This window comes from Oncorhynchus kisutch, linkage group LG19 (genome assembly GCF_002021735.2).
Source record: "Oncorhynchus kisutch isolate 150728-3 linkage group LG19, Okis_V2, whole genome shotgun sequence".
Classification (NCBI taxonomy): domain Eukaryota; kingdom Metazoa; phylum Chordata; class Actinopteri; order Salmoniformes; family Salmonidae; genus Oncorhynchus; species Oncorhynchus kisutch.
In genome coordinates, this window is record NC_034192.2 from 52,168,694 (window position 1) to 52,189,403 (window position 20,710).

A 20,710-nucleotide genomic window follows, 5' to 3' on the forward strand; every position below is an offset into this window, starting at 1 on the left:
CTATGCAGTTTTTTGTTTTTTTAGGAAAAATTGAAATGTTCCTGAAACCCATGTTGCCGATAACTACCATCCAGTTTGTAGCATCTATCCAAAAGATGGAGTGCAGCTTTTAAGTGACGATTACTTCATCACGCATGTGGCTAGGTTACGCAAAATGCTGCTCGCTATCTTTCATAATAGGCTACAATTAATTACATTGAGATGCATTCCTGACCATAGTCGTGTCTTCACAATGTAGCGTTCCACTTTGATTTATTGTGATGCAGTTGCATTAACTTTTCAAGTGTGACAACGTAGACGGTCACAGCAGTGTCCCGGATTACCATGGCAAACACCTATAAACACACCGGTAAGGAGGCTTCCTTCAAAAGGCTTGATCCTCATTCCGATCCTTAAACATGCCGTCGATACAACGTCCACATCAAAGCGCTGTTAAATCAACGCTGAACCTGAGCCCTGGTGGAGGTGTGAACGGCTACATGGTAACAATGCCCTTCTAGTGTATTCACCACTGCCTGCCTATTCACCTATTATTTTACTGAGTGAATTTAGTGTTGTTCTAATTTGTTTTACAGAAGGATAAAATGCAGTCATTGAGCAAAAATAAATACATTTTCTTAACTGTTTATTCATCAGAAGAATTGTATGTAGTCCCATAAATAATAACTGAAGCAAAAACAACGAAGTATATTTTATATTTGTTTATTAAATATTTCCAATGAGTCACATACATAAATATATAATTTACATCCATATAGGCCTACAATAAGACAAACGTGGGTGGGTGACGGGGGAAGTGCAGAACATTTCACATAATCACGTGGAGGACAGTCTTTGTGAATAAACATAGATTTGAAATAAGACAAAAACTCATGATTTAACATTTGCCATCAAAATAGTTTGCATAGAATAAAACCACAGGCCTCCCTCTTTTCATTCATTTAGGTCCTCGGTATCTCCTCCTGTAGTTGTGTCCGTGTCCTCCCTCTCTTCTGGCACACACGTGTTTGACCATCACTTGATAGCAGTTCTCACACTTGACTGTGCAGCACCATTGGAACTTACAGTTACAGCTGCTGACTATCTCTGTCCGCCTCTCCTCCACCCTCAGGCCACACTCATGGCACAGTCGGCGGCAGCTCCTCTTCTCCCACTGGTTCAAGCCCTCGCCTTGCTGCAGGCACTCCCTGCCCTCAGTACCGTGAAGGCCCAGGCTGGCGTTCTGACTGCAGTAGTCCGGAGATTCCTCCAGGTAAATGAGCTCCGTTCGGGCGATGCTGCTGAACGCGTCCGCAATGGCGCCCCTGTTGTCGGCGCTGTTCCCCGACCTCATCCGCCTCTTGTCCATTTCCAGTTTCTGCGCCTGGTCGTGTTTGATTTTGAGGTAGTTGCCGATGTCTCTGAAGTCAGACAGCTGCATCCAGCAGGTCTGAATGGAGCAACTCTCAGACATACCGTGGCACCTGCAGATGCGCTTCATGGTGGCTTTCACCGCCTAATCAACAGACACAGAGAAAATGGGGTTATAGTGGGTATTAACTCAAATGTGATTGAATTGAAGCACACAACATGGCCAAATAATGTGTAATAACAAGATTAACCAATGCGTAATACCATGGTCAACCCATGCGTAACGCCATAGCTCTCCATGGAGCGAAATAACTCACCAGTCTACCGGCCTCATTGTTATGAAGGTTGACAGCCGCCCGTGAGTCCTGGCCAGTCTCAAGCGCGTCCACGTACTGTTTTGACATCCTTTCCCCAAAGTCCAAGTTATCACTGCAGCCGCCCCACAACCACCCACGCCCCCCTGTGGACAGGAGACAAGCAAAAACATGTATGGGCACACATTGCAGGATGCAAGAATATTATCACCTTCAGGTCTACTCTCTCGGTGTTGTGTGTGTGTTACCAATTTGACCATTTCTCGAGCCGTCACAGCCGCAGTTGTCCAGGTCCCCAAGACTACAGTTGCGGGTCAGTGTGTACATGACACCTGCTGCACTGATCGCGTGCACGAAAGAGGTCTCGCTCGTAGCTACAGAAACAGACATCAAACGTATAAATATGTATTCAAATATTTCACAATGTCAGGTAATTATCAATTCATTTTTATGCATTATGTAGCCAAAGCCTCGAACACACCTACAACGTTATGTATAAAATGGTACTCTGCATAATCTGGATATGTGTGCAACAAAAGCTCAACATTCACCTTCTGCTACCATTTCTGTCAAGCCATCTACTCATACATTCGATTTATCCAACATATGCACGACACACAACGCACTGCAACGGTCTCTGCAACGCAATGCTGCAAGGCAAACGCAGCCTTCCATTGGAAATGAATGGACTTCTGGTGAACCAAAACGAAATAACACTGTAGGTGTGATCAAGGCGTTAGGGATTCTCAACTCGCATACATGACATTTTATGCATTAGATTTGACTTATTGGGTATCAAAGCTCTGTACCGCTTCGAAGGCCTTTATGAGTTGACAGTTGGAGCGCACTCTCCGGGCAGTTCCACCTGTCCCAAGCAAACTGGTGTTTACATTCCTGGATCCCGCTCTGCGCGCCCACTTGCACGCTACTAGCATACGTCAGATAGGCCTGAGGGGCACATGGGTACAGAGAGGGAGAGAGCATGTTAAATCCACCATTGAATATCCTAAAAAAATAAAAAATAATCATCCAAGTGACATTTGGATGAGGTTAATAATTTCCTGATACTTTTGAATACCCGTTAAATTGTGATGAAAATGCTATTAAAGTAGGCTATGCATTCGTTTATCATCACGCACTACTGAAACGATCCTATTGAAAGACCATCAATGTTTCGTGCACTCATGGAGGAGTACCTTTTGGGAATCTTTGCATAATAGTTTGGAGCACTTGTTTTCCCTAAGATTACTTATAAAGCAAACAATTCGAATACAAATCTTACCTTGGGTCCAGTCATCAGAAAATTGTTCACGGCCCTGAAAGAAATAAGAAAATATAGCCTGAAACAACCTTTTAAAACCGAGACACTAGCTAAATGAAAGCTAAAAACGTTATAAATAAAATGTGTTAGAAGTGGGGTCTTACCAGGCATGTCCAAGAAGAGTTTTGTGGAGAAGGAAAAGCACCAAGAGCCAAAGGAACGAACAGAAGACCATTGTTAGTGTTTTTACCTCCGAAACTAAGGGAGAGATCTGGGAATGTGATGAGGACCCGCAGCTTTCACCTTTTAATTTAAGAGAAGGAATCAGAAACAAATGGGAACCTTGTCCTTTGTCTCGGGGTTCCGAGGACGCTGATTGGACAATGGCCACATAAATAAGACTGGAGGAAACGCCTATTGGGAACTTCAAAGGGTGTCAGGACAAGACAGTTTATTTTCTTCCCTCAGGCGATGACACCAGCGGCCAGATTAATGAGATGATCCCAGCCTCCCGTGGAGACCTCGCCCTCAACACCATCAATAAACAAAAACAGACTGCCGAATCAGAATATTGAAAGCGACAAACTTCGTCGGAAAGGGAAGTAAATTCTGAACAGTACTCGAAATAAGATTCAAATATTTAATATGCAATTCCCCGTACAAAAATAAAAACGTGATAATGACACTTAAAACAATGTCATAATTAATATAAAAGAGGACACACCGAATGTACGCATAGGCCTCTAACCCATTTAGACAACCATATTTCTCCTTGTACACCCCCAAAGTGACAAGTAAACTTAAACGTGCATTAACAAAATAACATTGTGATGATAGACATTTATCAAAGGAATATATATATTTTTTAGAACATATCACATATCTATTCGATTGTCAAAATGTTAGCCTATAAAGTGCATTTTTAATGAGGGACAAAAGTGGAAATAGTTTGTCACCCGATGTGGGATGGATGAGAATATGTTGATCATAAACAAGTTACAGGAGAAATCACGTGTAAAATGTTTGGGTAACAACATACAAGACATACAATCCCAGACAGATGAACATGGATAAAATGAACTGTAATAAAACATGTTTTAAATAGAGAATATTAAAATAAACTGTCCCCTTCATAGTTATCCTCAAGTATAGATAACCACAGACTGTGCAGGCGCAAATCAACTGCGCTGCACGCGAGGCCTTCTCCCACTTTTCCTTGTGCTGTTCTGAGGCCTGCGCACTCTCTCCCTGCGCGCGCAGTAGTATTTGGTCACGACCTGCGTGCACCGCTCGCACTTGACCGTGCAGCACCAGTGAAACTTGCAATTACAGCTGCTGACTATCTCAATCCGCCTCTCCTCGACCCTCAGGCCGCACTCATGGCACAGCCGGCGGCAGCTCTTCTTCTCCCACTGGGAGAGGTTATTTTCCCCCTGCAGACACTCCCTCCCCTCGGTTCCCTGGAGCCCCAGGCTCTTGTTCTTGGTACAGTAGTCTGGAGATTCCTCCAGGTAAATGAGCTCCGTCCGGGCGATGCTGCTGAACACGTCCGCGATGGCGCCCCTGTTGTCCGCGCTGTTCCCCGACCTCATCCGCCTCTTGTCCATCTCCAGTTTCTGCGCCTGGTCGTGTTTGACTTTGAGGTAGTTGCCGATGTCTCTGAAGTCAGACAGCTGCATCCAGCAGGTCTGAACGGAACAGCTCCCGGAGACGCCGTGGCACTTACAGGCTCGCTTCATGGTCGCCTTGATCGCCTAGAGAGAGCTTCAGTCAGTTATGGATTCAATAATATCTCAATAGTTCATTTTTAAGTTTATGTTCGATCTGACAGGCTAAAAATAACGAAAAACTCCACAACGAATCTAAATGATAACCAAAATAGTTATCCAGTCCAAACAGATGACATTGGCCTGCAACTGTACATAACAACTTACACGAACAGTATACACATATAGGCCTACCAAAGGCAGTATAGCCTGTATGAGACCGGCAGTATAGCCTGTATGAGACCGGCAGTATAGCCTGTATGAGACCGGCGGTATAGCCTGTATGAGATCTGTCACTCACAAGTCTACCAGCTTCATTGTTGTGCAGGTTTACAGCTGCGCGCGAGTCGTGCCCGTTCTCCAGCGCATCCACAAACTGTTTGGACATCTTCTCCCCAAATTTCACGTTATCACTGCAGCCCCCCCAAATCCAACCCCTACCACCTGGAGAGAGACAAGGCAGGGTTAGTCTATGTAATTATGTCCATGTCCAAATATTACTGCTCTTATTTCTGTCAAATTTCAGTGTTGTCTTCTGCGCGCCCATTTTCGGTTCTGTGCGTAATGGTGTAAATGTGCGCAATTCTATTATTTGAGCATATAATACATGGTCACATAATTCAAATAGGTTGCTACCCTCAATGTTATAAAGTCAGATGGTAATGGTATATAAACTCACCTATCTGCCCAATATTGGAGTCATCACATCCACAGTTATCAAAATCCCCCATACTACAGTTCTTGGTGAGAGTGTACATCACCCCCGCAGCACTGATGGCGTGGACGAAAGACGTCTCTCTTGTGGCTGGAATTGAAAGAGATCATGGTTGTCAATGTTATGGTTAACACATACGGTAAGTGTGATGACATTGGTAAATATTAGACGCTTGTAAATTGCTATGCGTAATTTCCTCTGACATACTCACTACAAGCCTAGTCTATTTGCCATTGGAAAACATTTATTTCGAGGGATTAGGTAGCCTATAGCATGCTGTATCGTAAAAATATTCTCACCACTGCGCAGTCCATGAGTTGATAGTTGGAGCGCGCTCTCCGGGCAGTTCCACCTGTCCCAAGAGAACTGGTGTTTGCATTCCTGAATCCCGCTCTGTGCGCCCACCTGCACGCTACTGGCATATGTCAGATAGGCCTGAGGGGCATACGGATACAGAGACAGAGTAAATCACAGGTTCTCGTACTTTATCAGGATTGAACCAGACATTTAATGTGTTATGTGTTTTCCAACTTGGCCTCCGTGTTTGAGCTATTCATTTGTTGTTATTAGAAAACACATTTCCCGTTAAGTTACAGCGAAAACATTTGCAACGTAAACCATAAGGGATATTTTAACCAAGCAGTCTAAGTGCACGAGCCCAAAAAGTAAATAAAGATCCGCTACCTTTGGTCCAGTCATCAGGAAGTTATTCACCGACCTATGGAAAACAGAAAGCAAACCCAGTCAAGACATGGTAATTGTGCCATCGTGTAAACTGACCCCCCCCTCCCCCCTCCCAGAGACAACAGGTTTTTAAAAAACGTACCATGCTGTAGCGTACAGAACATGACAACACATGGACAGGACCAGTGATGTCAGCAGCTTGCACGGTCCCATGGCAGCTAATGAGTCTTCTGCGTCCAAAACAACGGCTTCCGTGGAGTATCCCAAGCGTAAATACTGAGGCGGGCGGTCAGAGAAAGAGAGAGAAAGAGTAAGCTAGATGCAACTGAGCTCTGTGACTGGATCGTAAAGGCATTTATAGTGTCGTTGTGTTTGATTGACAGATTTGTTCTGTTGGTAACATTTCACTGTGAAAATGCTGCAACCATGTCATTGAATGCCGTGTTCTATAGACACATGGGAAACACGTCGGTGCATAACTGCACTTCAAAGCTTCCGCACAGACACAGTTTTATCAGCCCCCCCATCCATCCCTTCCATTTCCCAGAGGTCACTCTTTATATACTTTTCCCACGAATAAGTGTATCAAGTGCTAAATTGCAGAGTTTATTATTAATATTAGTGGTGGTATGATTAGTATTCAATTGGGTTCGGATCTATAGGCTTACAATACACATTCAATTAGGACGTGTGGCCTAAACGTGCAGCCATTTCTGGATGTGAAATAGGCCCTTGCATGGATACACATTACAAACAATACTATATGGTTGTTGGCTCAACATTTAAATGTGTGCATTTACGTCGCTGTCTTTTACCTGGATATACACGGATGTAGTGTGTAAGAACATAGCCTATATTTCCATTCAAAGTACACTAGAATAGGCCTATATAGAGTATATTGTTCCTATAGGTATACACTTGGCTCTTCAGGGTAGGCTTATTCTCTATACCAATTTATTAAATGTCATAATATATTACTTTAGAAAAAATAGATAGTATTTATAATCAGACTGAATGTGTGTGTGTCCCCTATACTGACTTCATGCCCTAGTGAGTCTCCCGCCCTGTCCGTCTGTCTGACCTGGTAGGAGCTCTGTTCTTGGGGAACTAACACTGCGATCTGGGGGGCTGGGTGACTACAAAGTCATAAATTCATTCAGCCCCGTTCGCTAAGAGTCATGTAAATAAAGCCTCACACATCCGCGACATTGGCACCGTAGCGATAATAAGATAATAGCCGATTCCATGGGAACGAAGTCGGTGTGAAAATAGTCTGGATTCTAAGGAGAGGATGGGTGTGTGAAAATAAATAAACGATAAACAATGTAGGCGATCTGTAAGAAATGCAATATTGTTGACAATACCCTGTATTTGAAATAGCCTAGGCCTAATGTTGAAACAAAAACATATTAATTTCAATCCTATAGATTAAACATATGTCAACAAATTTGGCACAAGTGTCTTCTGAATGATAGGTAAACTTGATATTCACTGACATTATTCTTATTTCAAATCACCCGTTAGTATCTGTCATTTTCTGTTAGGCCTAATTCACATTCATATCTGATTTGATAAGAGAAAGATTAGCCTAATTTGTGATTCCTATTGATTACCATTGGCCTAGTTTATAGTTTCCATTTCAATCAGATCGCTGGGGCATGTTAAATCCTCTATAAGCCACTCAAAATCCCCTAAAACAACTTCTCACTCCACGGTCAGACAATAACCAAGTCCTTGTAGGACAATAGAGGCGCGAGCAGGTGACGATAATCCGCACTAATTAGATATCGGCCATTTGACTGTTCCACTGCAGCTGAAAGCTACATTTCCCACACCTAGCCGAGGAAAATAAAAGGAGATTAAACGGTGATCTTTGATGGCTGATCTCAACCCATTTCTGTTTTACAAATAGGCTTTGCCGCTACTGGCTTTATGGGTTCATAACAACCTGTAAAACAACAGTCCATCAATCTGGGCGTTATTTTACATAGATGCTATATAAACATCGAAACTTCATCAAAAACAGAAGCTCATTGCGAAATAAACCAATCAATATTGATCGTGAATGAATCAATGGGCTATTATTTAAATTCATTACAAATGGATAAATCATGCCTACAACTCAAAAGAAACATCACATATTGATCATTTAAAATTATATCAAATAAGTACGCTAATATAGCCTAGTAATGTGCTCACCTTTCGGCACAGGTATTCCATGTTCTCTTCCTCTCAGGACTAACTCAGGTGTTGCTGATGGTCAGTGTGGATGGCTCTCAGAGACAGACATACATGCTTTACATTGATTGCATACAAACAGGAATAGAAAATAATAGTAGTGGACATGGGGGATTTCTGGGGCTAATTAATATACAATACACTACAGCCAGTACACGTTGATTGAGTGATGTGTATTATCCAATGGACTGGTCCAAAGCACTGGACATCGACCCGCATCACAGATTAAGATAAACATGTAAAACGCGTTTTAATTAAATTGTTCTAACTGACGTTTCAGACTCATTAGGCGCGTCCATGGTGTGCTGATTGGTGATTTACGCAGCGGTTATTCACCTCAAATGAACTAGGCTAGGCTATATTTACGGTGCAGGGTGTGATAAACGGACTCATAAAACTGATAAAGGGAGCTGGAGGTGAGAGGCTAGACGTGCCAGGACTGGCGACGCCAGCGACCCATGTGCCTCCACCAAAACAGCGATAGCACTGCAGATAGTTCAAAAGAAAGCATACCTCACAAACTATTACACATGAGCTTGGGGTGGCCCAAGCCTTTTGGGTGCCCTTAGCACGGCTTGGTTGGGGGGGCCCCACACCTACATCTTATTAACAGACATATAGGAGCAATTAGGGTTAAGTGCACTGCTCAAGGTTACATCAACATATTATTCAACTAGTCAGCTCAGGGACTCAAACCAGCAACCTTTTGGTTACTGGCACAACATTCCGCAAGGCTACCTGCCACCCATAGGGCAATGGTTAAAAGTAGTGCACTTAAAACATTTTAGTGGCCTCCCTCTTGACAGTGGAGATGAACATTTAACTTTTAAAGTCCATTTCTTGCAATTCTACACATTTTTCCATGGGAAAGACCGTTTAAGCTAATTTCCTAATTTCCTGCCATGATCTGAGTGAGAATGACTAACAAAATCAATGGGGGGCCCCCTTGAGGTCAGGGCCCCTGGGCACGGTCAATATTCGATTGTGATTGCTACAAGTTTAGATAGATTGGTAGTTAGTCTAGCCAACTAACAATTGTTAACTGACATGGCTAATTGAATGACTATCAGTGACAGACCTAACAAGAGAACAACTAATGATGCACATCTACGGCTGGGCGACATAGCCAAAATATATCACAGCATTTAAAAAAATGGACGGTATAACAGTATAATACACTATATTTATGTTTTTGATTAATACAAATTCTACATTTGCTTTATGAGTAGTGTGACCCTAGGGTGGCAACACATACATTCTAAGTGATTTCATGGGTCTTTCTCCATTCTGATTGGTTTATACTGTTCAATTAAACTTAAATCTAAAATCATTTCCTGCATTTCCATCCATTTCTACATTTCCTGCACTCATTTCAGATCATTTGTATTTTTAAATGATTGTGACAGGGTAGGAACCGAGGTGTTTCCTAGGGGACCCTATAATCTTTGACTACATTGAATGTTTTCTCTTAGCTACTTCATGTAGCTAACATATTCATGCTTTGCGTATTCCTCTTTGATTTAGAAAATACTGTTGCACAAACAACATGCTGATTTAGGTGTACACCATCACTGGTATTATCAGGTTGTAAAGTTAATTATGTTTTCTCTGACTCAGTATGCTTATTAGCTAGCTGGTAAGCTAACTAGCGATTAGCATTAACGACTAACAAGATTTAGGCCCAACTTGCTAAGAAAAGACAAACTAGCTGTTTGCAGATGTAAGAAACACAAACTAATATTATAGAACACTAGTGGGATTTATATTAAGAAGCAAAGTGAAAATGGCATCGTTGTTATCAACGTTGTTGCATGTGCTGCATTGACCATGCAGACTGAATACAAGTGTCTTATGGTCAAGCAACAACAAATACGCTCCTTGAGTGATGGGGGTGGGGCTTTGGTCTGTGTGGAATGTGTCAAGGAGAGAGAGCCGAGAGAGATGAATTAAGTAGTGAAGTAAACTATAAAAATGGACGTTACACGTATCACTTTAACAACCCAAACATTCAAATACCGTTATAGAAGGTAAAGTAAAAACCCAAACCGGTCTGTGCATCGATACCGGTATATAGTAAAATATGATATAACGCACAGCCCTATGCACTACCACATTTTGAAAAGCACCTGGTGTATTCTACTATTCTAACGCTCAATACTAAATTGAGACCCTGTGTCACGTTCTGACCTTTATTTCCTTTGTTTTGTATTTATTTAGTATGGTCAGGGCGTGAGTTGGGTGGGCAGTCTATGTTTTTCTATGATTTGGGTATTTCTATGTTTCGGCCTAGTATGGTTCTCAATCAGAGGCAGGTCTCTGATTGAGAATCATACTTAGGTAGCCTGGGTTGCACTGTTTGTTTGTGGGTGATTGTCTATGTTGATGGCTTGTTTCAGCGCAGCTCGCATTAACTTCACGGTTGTTATTTTGGTTATTGTTTTTGTATAGTGTTTCAGTGTTCAGTGTTTTCTTTATTAAAATTCATGATGAACACGTATCACGCCGCATTTTGGTCCTCCGATCCTTCTCGCCTCTCCTCTTCAGATGAAGAGGAGGACGACCGTGAGTTCCTACATTTTTTAAAACAACACTTGATCAGGGGACCCCTAGCAGCTGGGGGCCCTAAGCGACCACTTATATCATATATGCCTGGAACCAGCCCTGCATTAAAACAATACAATAAGATCTGAATGAGAGTCATAGGAACTCGTTATCAATGATACCAGTCTCCCTTACAGGTGTGTGTATACCAAGAAGTATACGGGCAATAAATGTATCTGATTGTTGGACTGAGTTTTTGACCTGGTTTTCAATACTACAGTGATATCAGGCTTGTAAATGTATTAATTATGATTCATGAAATGTCTAAACTGTAGATGTGAATGTGCTGATTTAACTTCTCTCCCAGGCAAAGCTGTCTGCAAAAACCCACTATAGCCATGATAATTCCATCCATTCAAGAATCATGTATTATTAAATTTATTCTATTGGTAGCCTAATTTTGTATATGTGTTCTGTATTTGTCTAATGCACTATATATTCTCAGTAGGGACTGTCCATACCCCCTTTGAGACAGCTATATATTCTCAGTAGGGACTGTCCATACCCCCTTTGAGACTGCTATATATTCTCAGTAGGGACTGTCCATACCCCCTTTGAGACAGCTATATATTCTCAGTAGGGACTGTCCATACCCCCTTTGAGACAGCTATATATTCTCAGTAGGGACTGTCCATACCCCCTTTGAGACTGCTATATATTCTCAGTAGGGACTGTCCATACCCCCTTTGAGACAGCTATATATTCTCAGTAGGGACTGTCCATACCCCCTTTGAGACTGCTATATATTCTCAGTAGGGACTGTCCATACCCCCTTTGAGACTGCTATATATTCTCAGTAGGGACTGTCCATACCCCCTTTGAGACTGCTATATATTCTCAGTAGGGACTGTCCATACCCCCTTTGAGACTGCTATATATTCTCAGTAGGGACTGTCCATACCCCCTTTGAGACTGCTATATATTCTCAGTAGGGACTGTCCATACCCCCTTTGAGACAGCTATATATTCTCAGTAGGGACTGTCCATACCCCCTTTGAGACAGCTATATATTCTCAGTAGGGACTGTCCATACCCCCTTTGAGACAGCTATATATTCTCAGTAGGGACTGTCCATACCCCCTTTGAGACTGCTATATATTCTCAGTAGGGACTGTCCATACCCCCTTTGAGACTACTATATTATTCTCAGTAGGGACTGTCCATACCCCCTTTGAGACTGCTATATATTCTCAGTAGGGACTGTCCATATCCCCTTTGAGACTGCTATATATTCTCAGTAGGGACTGTCCATACCCCCTTTGAGACAGCTATATATTCTCAGTAGGGACTGTCCATACCCCCTTTGAGACTGCTATATATTCTCAGTAGGGACTGTCCATACCCCCTTTGAGACTACTATATTATTCTCAGTAGGGACTGTCCATACCCCCTTTGAGACTGCTATATATTCTCAGTAGGGACTGTCCATACCCCCTTTGAGACTACTATATTATTCTCAAACATCATAAATCATCAGAGAAAGTCAGACTCAAATCTGTTGTTTTGTATTACACCATTTTGTCTTTATTTCATAAAGAAAAGTAAAAAGTGAATTATAAAAACACCTCAATTTTTTATTTTATTTTACCTTTATTTTACTAGGCAAGTCAGTTAAGAACAAATTCTTATTTTCAATGATGGCCTAGGAACAGTGGGTTAACTGCCTCTCCCTGACCTCTCTTAGCCTGGATGCCTGACTTGATTTGGTGAAGGCTAGGGGGTAAGGGTTATGGGGGTAGAGGCTAGGGGGTAAGGGCTAGGGGGTAAGGGCTAGGGGGTAGAGGCTAGGGGGCAAGGGCTAGGGAGTAAGGGGTAGAGGCTAGGCGGTAAGGGCTAGGGAGTAAGGGGGTAAGGGTTAGGGAGTAAGGGGGTATGGGTTAGGGAGTAAGTGGGTAAGGGCTAGGGAGTAAGGGGGTAAGGGCTAGGGAGTAAGGGGGTACATGCTAGGGGGTAAGGGCTTGGGGGTAGAGGCTAGAGAGTAAGTGGGTAAAGGGTAGGTAGAGGCTATGGAGTAAAGGGGTAGAGGCTAGGGAGTAAAGGGGTAGAGGCTAGGGAGTAAAGGGGTAGAGGCTAGGGAGTAAAGGGGTAGAGGCTAGGTAGAGGCTAGGGAGTAAAGGGGTAGAGGCTAGGGAGTAAAGGGGTAGAGGCTAGGGAGTAAAGGGGGTAGAGGCTAGGGAGTAAAGGGGTAGAGGCTAGGGAGTAAAGGGGTAGAGGCTAGGGAGTAAATGGGTAGAGGCTAGGGAGTAAGGGCTAGGTGTTGTTTCTGGCCCAATATTGGCAGCCAGGCTACAACTATATTCCCCTGATGATAGATAGACCCCTGTGAAGATATCAATCTGTGTCCCAAATGACACCATATTCTCTATATAGTGGACCAGGTCAATATTATTGCACTATATAAGGAATAGGGTTACATTAGAGATGCATCCCATGTACCCTCCTCTACTACTGCATCTCCCAGGGCCCTACAGCCCCCTGTTATACAATACAAAGTAACTTCAAGTAGAATACTGAGACAAACAAAGTGCTTTTGTTGGTGGCATCTCTGCCTCCTCTCCTGTTTTCCTCCTCACGGCCTCTTCACCAAGTCACATCAAGGCGTTGCGTCCCCTTTCCTTTCCTGTTCAATGGCTGAAACAGAAGACAGGAAGACATGCATGTCAGTGCACACACCTGTATAGAGATTTGAATGTGAGTTGGGCTCCGGTGGTGTGTGGTTGCATTGCAGAGAAGATACAGTGTCTGTCCCGGATGGTACCCTGTTCCCTATATAGTGCACTACTTTGACCTGGGCCTAAAGGGAGAGAGTGATGTTGCTGATTCAGTGATTGGTAGTAGACAAGTGTTTGTATACTGCAGGCCTAAAGGAAGGTTGACAGCGGTCGAACTGACCACCTATGAGAGAGGGCGAGATCCACAAAGAATTAGAAAACAAACCCGATTTTGATAAACTGCCATATCTACTGGGTGAAATACCACAGTGTGCCATCACAGCAGCAATATGTGTGACCTCACTTGCTTTGGCAATGTTAACACATGTTTCCCATGCCAATAAAGCCCTTGAATTGAATTGAAATTGAATTGAGAGAGAGAGAGAGAGAGAGAGAGAGACAGAGACAGAGACAGAGAGAGACAGACAGAGAGAGACAGAGAGAGAGAGAGAGAGACAGAGAGACAGAGACAGAGAGAGAGCGAGAGAGAGAGACAGAGAGAGAGAGAGAGAGACAGAGACAGAGACAGAGACAGATAGACAGAGAGAGAGAGAGACAGAGACAGAGACAGAGACAGAGACAGAGACAGAGACAGAGACAGAGACAGAGACAGAGACAGATAGACAGAGAGAGAGAGAGAGAGACAGAGACAGAGACAGAGACAGACAGAGACAGAGACAGAGACAGAGAGAGACAGAGACATAGAGACAGAGAGAGAGAGAGAGAGAGAGAGAGAGAGAGAGAGAGAGAGAGAGAGAGAGAGAGAGAGAGAGAAAGAGAGAGAGAGAGAGAGACAGAGAGAGAACTGCAGAGACAAACCTTCCCCTACGACACCCTTTAAAACACATGATCACTCACTCTCTTTGGTTGGCAGGGGGTTCTTTTCTATCGTCTCAGTCTTCTTCAGTTTGGTCTTGTCGAAGCAGGTGATCTCTGTCAGGTCAGGTTTGTCAGACATAGTTGCTGTGAAGGAGAGAGAGATAGAGAGAGATGGAGCAGGGAGAGAGAGAGATGGAGTAGGGAGGGATAGAGAGAGATGGAGCAGGGAGGGAGAGAGAGATGGAGCAGGGAGGGAGAGAGAGATGGAGTAGGGAGGGATAGAGAGAGATGGAGCAGGGAGGGATAGAGAGATGGAGCAGGGAGGGAGAGAGAGATGGAGCAGGGAGGGAAAGAGAGATGGAGCAGGGAGGGAGAGAGAGATGGAGCAGGGAGGGAAAGAGAGATGGAGCAGGGAGGGAGAGAGGGAGATGGAGCAGGGAGAGAGAAATCATCATGTGTCAGTTATTTGACCTTGGCTGGTCCCTGTAAGACCAGCTGACAAATAAGCTACACAGGCAGAATCTTGCTTTGGGAACGTTGGCACCCACACACCTCCACTTTCCTCTCATCTAGGATGACACCATCCATTCTGCCTCCAACATGACACCATCCATTCTGCCTCCAACATGACACCATCCATTCTGCCTCCAACATGACACCATCCATTCTGCCTCCAACATGACACCATCCATTCTGCTTCCAACATGACACCATCCATTCTGCCTCCAACATAACACCATCCATTCTGCCTCCAACATGACACCATCCATTCTGCCTCTAACATGACACCATCCATTCTGCCTCCAGCATGACACCATCCATTCTGCCTCTAACATGACACCATCCATTCTGCCTCCAACATGACACCATCCATTCTGCCTCCAACATGACACCAGCCATTCTGCCTCCAACATGACACCATCCGTTCTGCCTCTAACATGACACCATCCATCCTGCCTCCAGCATGACACCAGCCATTCTGCCTCCAACATGACACCATCCATTCTGCCTCTAACATGACACCATCCATTCTGCCTCCAGCATGACACCATCCATTCTGCCTCTAACATGACACCATCCATTCTGCCTCCAGCATGACACCATCTATTCTGCCTCTATCATGACACCATCCATTCTGCCTCCAACATGACACCATCCATTCTGCCTCCAACATGACACCATCCATTCTGCCTCCAACATGACACCAGCCATTCTGCCTCCAACATGACACCATCCATTCTGCCTCTAACATGACACCAATCATTCTGCCTCCAGCATGACACCAGCCATTCTGCCTCCAACATGACACCATCCATTCTGCCTCCAGCATGACACCATCCATTCTGCCTCTAACATGACACCATCCATTCTGCCTCCAGCATGACACCATCCATTCTGCCTCTAACAGGACACCATCCATTCTGCCTCCAGCATGACACCATCCATTCTGCCTCTAACATGACACCATCCATTCTGCCTCCAGCATGACACCAGCCATTCTGCCTCCAACATGACACCATCCATTCTGCCTCCAGCATGACACCAGCCATTCTGCCTCCAACATGACACCAGCCATTCTGCCTCCAACATGACACCATCCATTCTGCCACCAACATGACACCATCCATTCTGCCTCCAACATGACACCATCCATTCTGCCTCCAACATGACACCATCCATTCTGCCTCCAACATGACACCATCCATTCTGCCTCCAACATGACACCATCCATTCTGCCTCCAACATGACACCATCCATTCTGCCTCCATCATGACACCATTCATTCCGCCTCCAACATGACACCATCCATTCCGCCTCCAACATGACACCATCCATTCTGCCTCCAACATGACACCATCCATTCTGCCTCCAACATGACACCAGCCATTCTGCCTCCAGCATTACACCAGCCATTCTGCCTCCAGCATGACACCAGCCATTCTGCCTCCAACATGACACCAGCCATTCTGCCTCCATCATGACACCATCCATTCCGCCTCCAACATGACACCATCCATTCTGCCTCCAACATGACACCAGCCATTCTGCCTCCAACAGGACACCAGCCATTCTGCCTCCAACATGACACCAGCCATTCTGCCTCCATTATGACACCAGCCATTCTGCCTCCAGCATGACACCAGCCATTCTGCCCCCAACATGACACCAGCCATTCTGCCTCCAACATGACACCATCCATTCTGCCACCAACATGACACCATCCATTCTGCCTAAAACATGACACCAGCCATTCTGCCTCCAACATGACACCAGCCATTCTGCCTCCAGCATGACACCAGCCATTCTGCCTCCAACATGACACCAGCCATTCTGCCTCCATCATGACACCATTCATTCCGCCTCCAACATGACACCATCCATTCCGCCTCCAACATGACACCATCCATTCTGCCTCCAACATGACACCAGCCATTCTGCCTCCAACATGACACCAGCCATTCTGCCTCCAACATGACACCATCCATTCTGCCTCCAACATGACACCATCCATTCTGCCTCCAACATGACACCAGCCATTCTGCCTACCCTGCTCTGTCTTTCTCTCTCTCTCTCTCTCTCTCTCTCTCTCTCTCTCTCTCTCTCTCTCTCTCTCTCTCTCTCTCCCTCTCTCTCTCTCTCTCTCTCTCTCTCTATTCACCTTCTAATCTCTACATCCTTGCCATCTTGTGTCTTCCCGAGTCTCAGCACTGTTCCACGATATTAAAATGCACTCCTGGCTAGCATTGCCCCTTTCATAGCCCAACCCTACCTCAGCCCCATCCCAGCCCTAGTACAGCCCCATCCCAGCCCTACCTCAGCCCCATCCCAGCCCTAGTTCAGCCCCATCCCAGCCCTAGTTCAGCCCCATCCCAGCCCTAGTTCAGCCCCATCTCAGCCCTAGTTCAGCCCCTTCCCAGCCCTAGTTCAGCCCATCCGAGTCCTAGCTCAGCTCCATCCCAGCCCTAGCTCAGCTCCATCCCAGCCCTAGCTCAGCTCCATCCCAGCCCTAGCTCAGCTCCATCCCAGCCCTAGTTCAGCCCCAGACCAACTCAACTCAGTCCTGCCTTGCTCACTTCATAACCCTGCTCTACTCAAATCCTACCACAGTACCTCTTACTCTCTCCATCTATCTTTTAATTAATTAATTCTCTCTATCCTTCCATCCCTCCATCAGATCAGTACACTTCAGTGTTCAGCCACAACCCAGATCCTTTGTTTCAGTACACAGAGACAAAGCTAAATGAATAAAAATGGGATGAGAGAGAGAGAGCGAGAGAGAGGAGAGAGACTGAGGCTTACCTTTGTTCCACACAGCAGTGTGCTTTAATCCTCCAGGGCAAGGTTGGAAAGAGATGGAGGTAGACAAGGCTGTGAGTGTCTTCCGGTTTCTGCACGTCTAGGTCTGCACCAGGGTGTTGGTTTAAGAGAGAAAAAGGGAGGAGGGAGGAGGGGAGATGGGAAGGAGGGGAGGAGGGAGAAACTGAGAGGGCGGGGGAGAGAGGAAGCACTAAAAGATAGGCAGAGAGAGAGAGAGAGAGAGAGAGAGAGAGAGCGAGAGAGAGAGAGAGAGAGAACGATAAGTCTGTCGTCTCCCTTCTCTTTCTCCATCTAGTTAATATTCATGTTCTCCAGGGAAGACACTGGTGGACGGGCCAACCAGCAGCAGGCTGTTGTGCTGTGCTGAACTGCTCATGAAGATAGCATATGATGCACTATTTAATCAATGCACTGAGGTGATTTTGGGGTATTGGCATTCTGAGGTTAGGGACAGATGACGTAACACTGGAATGTCTCAAAATATAATTATTTATTGATTTTTCACAAGTAAAATAATTCAATTGGTTTTGATAATACATATGGTGGAAAGGTGGCCCTTTTCTAAATACTGTCTTTTGTCTGTACAGTATACTATTTTCTAATATTTTTCCTTCATGGGTGAATGTTTTCCTTCTAAATGGCACCCTATTCCCTTTATACCAGGGCCAATGGTGTTCTGGTCAAAATTAGGGCACTATATAGGGAATAGTGTACCGTGTCTGAACAGACCCATTAGAAGGAGTCAGCCAGTAGGAATGAACCCTCTGTACACAGCACATACACTACATCCATTAGCTGACATCATACCTTCTTTGATTAAAACCCTTATATCTCCCAGAGGATTGTATTACAGGCTGTTTCATACGGCATGGCTGGACAGGGCCCCTGCTCATGTCTATTTTAGAACAGGCTGCTCACTCATATCTCTCCAACCATTGAAACAGTGGATCAAAATAAGACATGACTCATTTATAGCAGGACCTTGGTTTTTGACATTTGGTGACCCACACACACACACACACACACACACACACACACACACACACACACACACACACACACACACACACACACACACACACACACACACACACACACACACACACACACACACACACACACACACACCGCCTACTCCAGGATGGGAACAGGTCTGTTTGGTAGTATCCTCCAGGGTCATACAGTACATTGTGATATGTGTGGTGATTATGCTGGATGTCCTGGGTAGGCAAGGTGATTGGTGGTTTACCATAATTGTGAAATCATCAATGAGTCATGGATCTGAGTCCCAAATGGCACCCTATGTCATATGGGGAATAATGAACCCTGTTCAAAAGTAGTGCACTATGTAGGGAATAGGGTGCCATTTGGGACACATCGTGCACACTAGCAGTCTGCAGTGCCCTCTAGTGGTCATTGTGTACACAAATGTACAGTTCCTAACTCACTTTCAAATCTAATTTTATTTGTCACATGCTCTGAATACATTTGGTGTAGACTTTACCATGAAATGTTTACTTACAAGCCCTTAAGCAACAATACAGAGTTTAGTAATAGTAACACAGGAAGTATAAAATACACAGGAATTGTGCTATATACAAGGAGTACCAGTACCAGATCAATGTGGAGCTATATACAGGAAGTACCAGTTCCAGATCAATGTGGAGCTATATACAGGAAGTACCAGTTCCAGATCAATGTGGAGCTATATACAAGGAGTACCAGTACCAGATCAATGTGGAGCTATATACAGGAAGTACCAGTTCCAGATCAATGTGGAGCTATATACAGGAAGTACCAGTACCAGATCAATGTGGAGCTATATACAGGAAGTAACAGTACCAGATCAATGTGGAGCTATATACAAGGAGTACCAGTACCAGATCAATGTGGAGCTATATACAAGGAGTACCAGTACCAGATCAATGTGGAGCTATATACAGGAAGTACCAGTTCCAGATCAATGTGGAGCTATATACAGGAAGTACCAGTACCAGATCAATGTGGAGCTATATACAGGAAGTACCAGTACCAGATCAATGTGGAGCTATATACAGGGTGTACCAGTACCAGATCAATGTGGAGCTATATACAGGGAGTACCAGTACCAGATCAATGTGGAGCTATATACAGGGTGTACCAGTACCAGATCAATGTGGAGCTATATACAGGAAGTACCAGTACCAGATCAATGTGGAGCTATATACAGGGTGTACCAGTACCAGATCAATGTGGAGCTATATACAGGAAGTACCAGTACCAGATCAATGTGGAGCTATATACAGGGTGTACCAGTACCAGATCAATGTGGAGCTATATACAGGGTGTACCAGTACCAGATCAATGTGGAGCTATATACAGTATACAGGAAGTACCAGATCAATGTGGAGCTATATACAGGGCATACCAGTACCAGATCAATGTGGAGCTATATACAGGGAGTACCAGTACCAGATCAATGTGGAGCTATATACAGGGAGTACAAGTACCAGATTAATGTGGAGCTATATACAGGGAGTGCCAGAAGCATGTAGATATAGATATGTAGATATATAGATAGATATGTAGGGTAAAGTGACTAGACATCAGGATAGATAATAATAAGGTATTTGAGGTAGATATGTACATGAAGGCAGGGTAAAGTGACTAGGCATCAGGATAGATAATAATAAGGTATTTGAGGTAGATATGTACATGAAGGCAGGGTAAAGTGACTAGACATCAGGATAGATAATAATAAGGTATTTGAGGTAGATATGTACATGAAGGCAGGGTAAAGTGACTAGACATCAGGATAGATAATAATAAGGTATTTGAGGTAGATATGTACATGAAGGCAGGGTAAAGTGACTAGACATCAGGATAGATAATAATAAGGTATTTGAGGTAGATATGTACATGAAGGCAGGGTAAAGTGACTAGACATCAGGATC

At 44.3% G+C, this 20,710-nt stretch overlaps 3 protein-coding genes across 3 annotated transcripts; all 3 read right to left on the reverse strand.

Moving 5' to 3' along the window:
- Positions 1 to 786: 786 nt before the first annotated feature.
- Positions 787 to 2,976, reverse strand: LOC109864728 (protein Wnt-8a-like). Its single transcript, XM_020452634.2, has 5 exons — positions 2,947 to 2,976; positions 2,474 to 2,612; positions 1,913 to 2,038; positions 1,668 to 1,810; positions 787 to 1,495 (listed from the first exon to the last, which is right to left on the reverse strand). Exons 1-5 carry the CDS (start codon positions 2,959 to 2,961, stop codon positions 938 to 940), a joined length of 981 nt encoding a protein of 326 aa, XP_020308223.1. The 5' UTR covers positions 2,962 to 2,976; the 3' UTR covers positions 787 to 937.
- A 575-nt stretch (positions 2,977 to 3,551) lies between these two features.
- LOC109910186 (protein Wnt-8a-like) lies at positions 3,552 to 8,668 on the reverse strand. The gene is made up of 7 exons (XM_020509323.2): positions 8,290 to 8,668; positions 6,233 to 6,366; positions 6,091 to 6,124; positions 5,706 to 5,841; positions 5,371 to 5,496; positions 4,993 to 5,135; positions 3,552 to 4,679 (listed from the first exon to the last, which is right to left on the reverse strand). Exons 1-7 carry the CDS (start codon positions 8,308 to 8,310, stop codon positions 4,104 to 4,106), a joined length of 1,170 nt encoding a protein of 389 aa, XP_020364912.1. The 5' UTR covers positions 8,311 to 8,668; the 3' UTR covers positions 3,552 to 4,103.
- A 4,826-nt stretch (positions 8,669 to 13,494) lies between these two features.
- On the reverse strand, positions 13,495 to 17,954 carry tmsb2 (thymosin beta 2). The gene is made up of 3 exons (XM_031796987.1): positions 17,760 to 17,954; positions 14,499 to 14,603; positions 13,495 to 13,560 (listed from the first exon to the last, which is right to left on the reverse strand). Exons 2-3 carry the CDS (start codon positions 14,596 to 14,598, stop codon positions 13,523 to 13,525), a joined length of 138 nt encoding a protein of 45 aa, XP_031652847.1. The 5' UTR covers positions 14,599 to 14,603; positions 17,760 to 17,954; the 3' UTR covers positions 13,495 to 13,522.
- Positions 17,955 to 20,710: the final 2,756 nt, after the last annotated feature.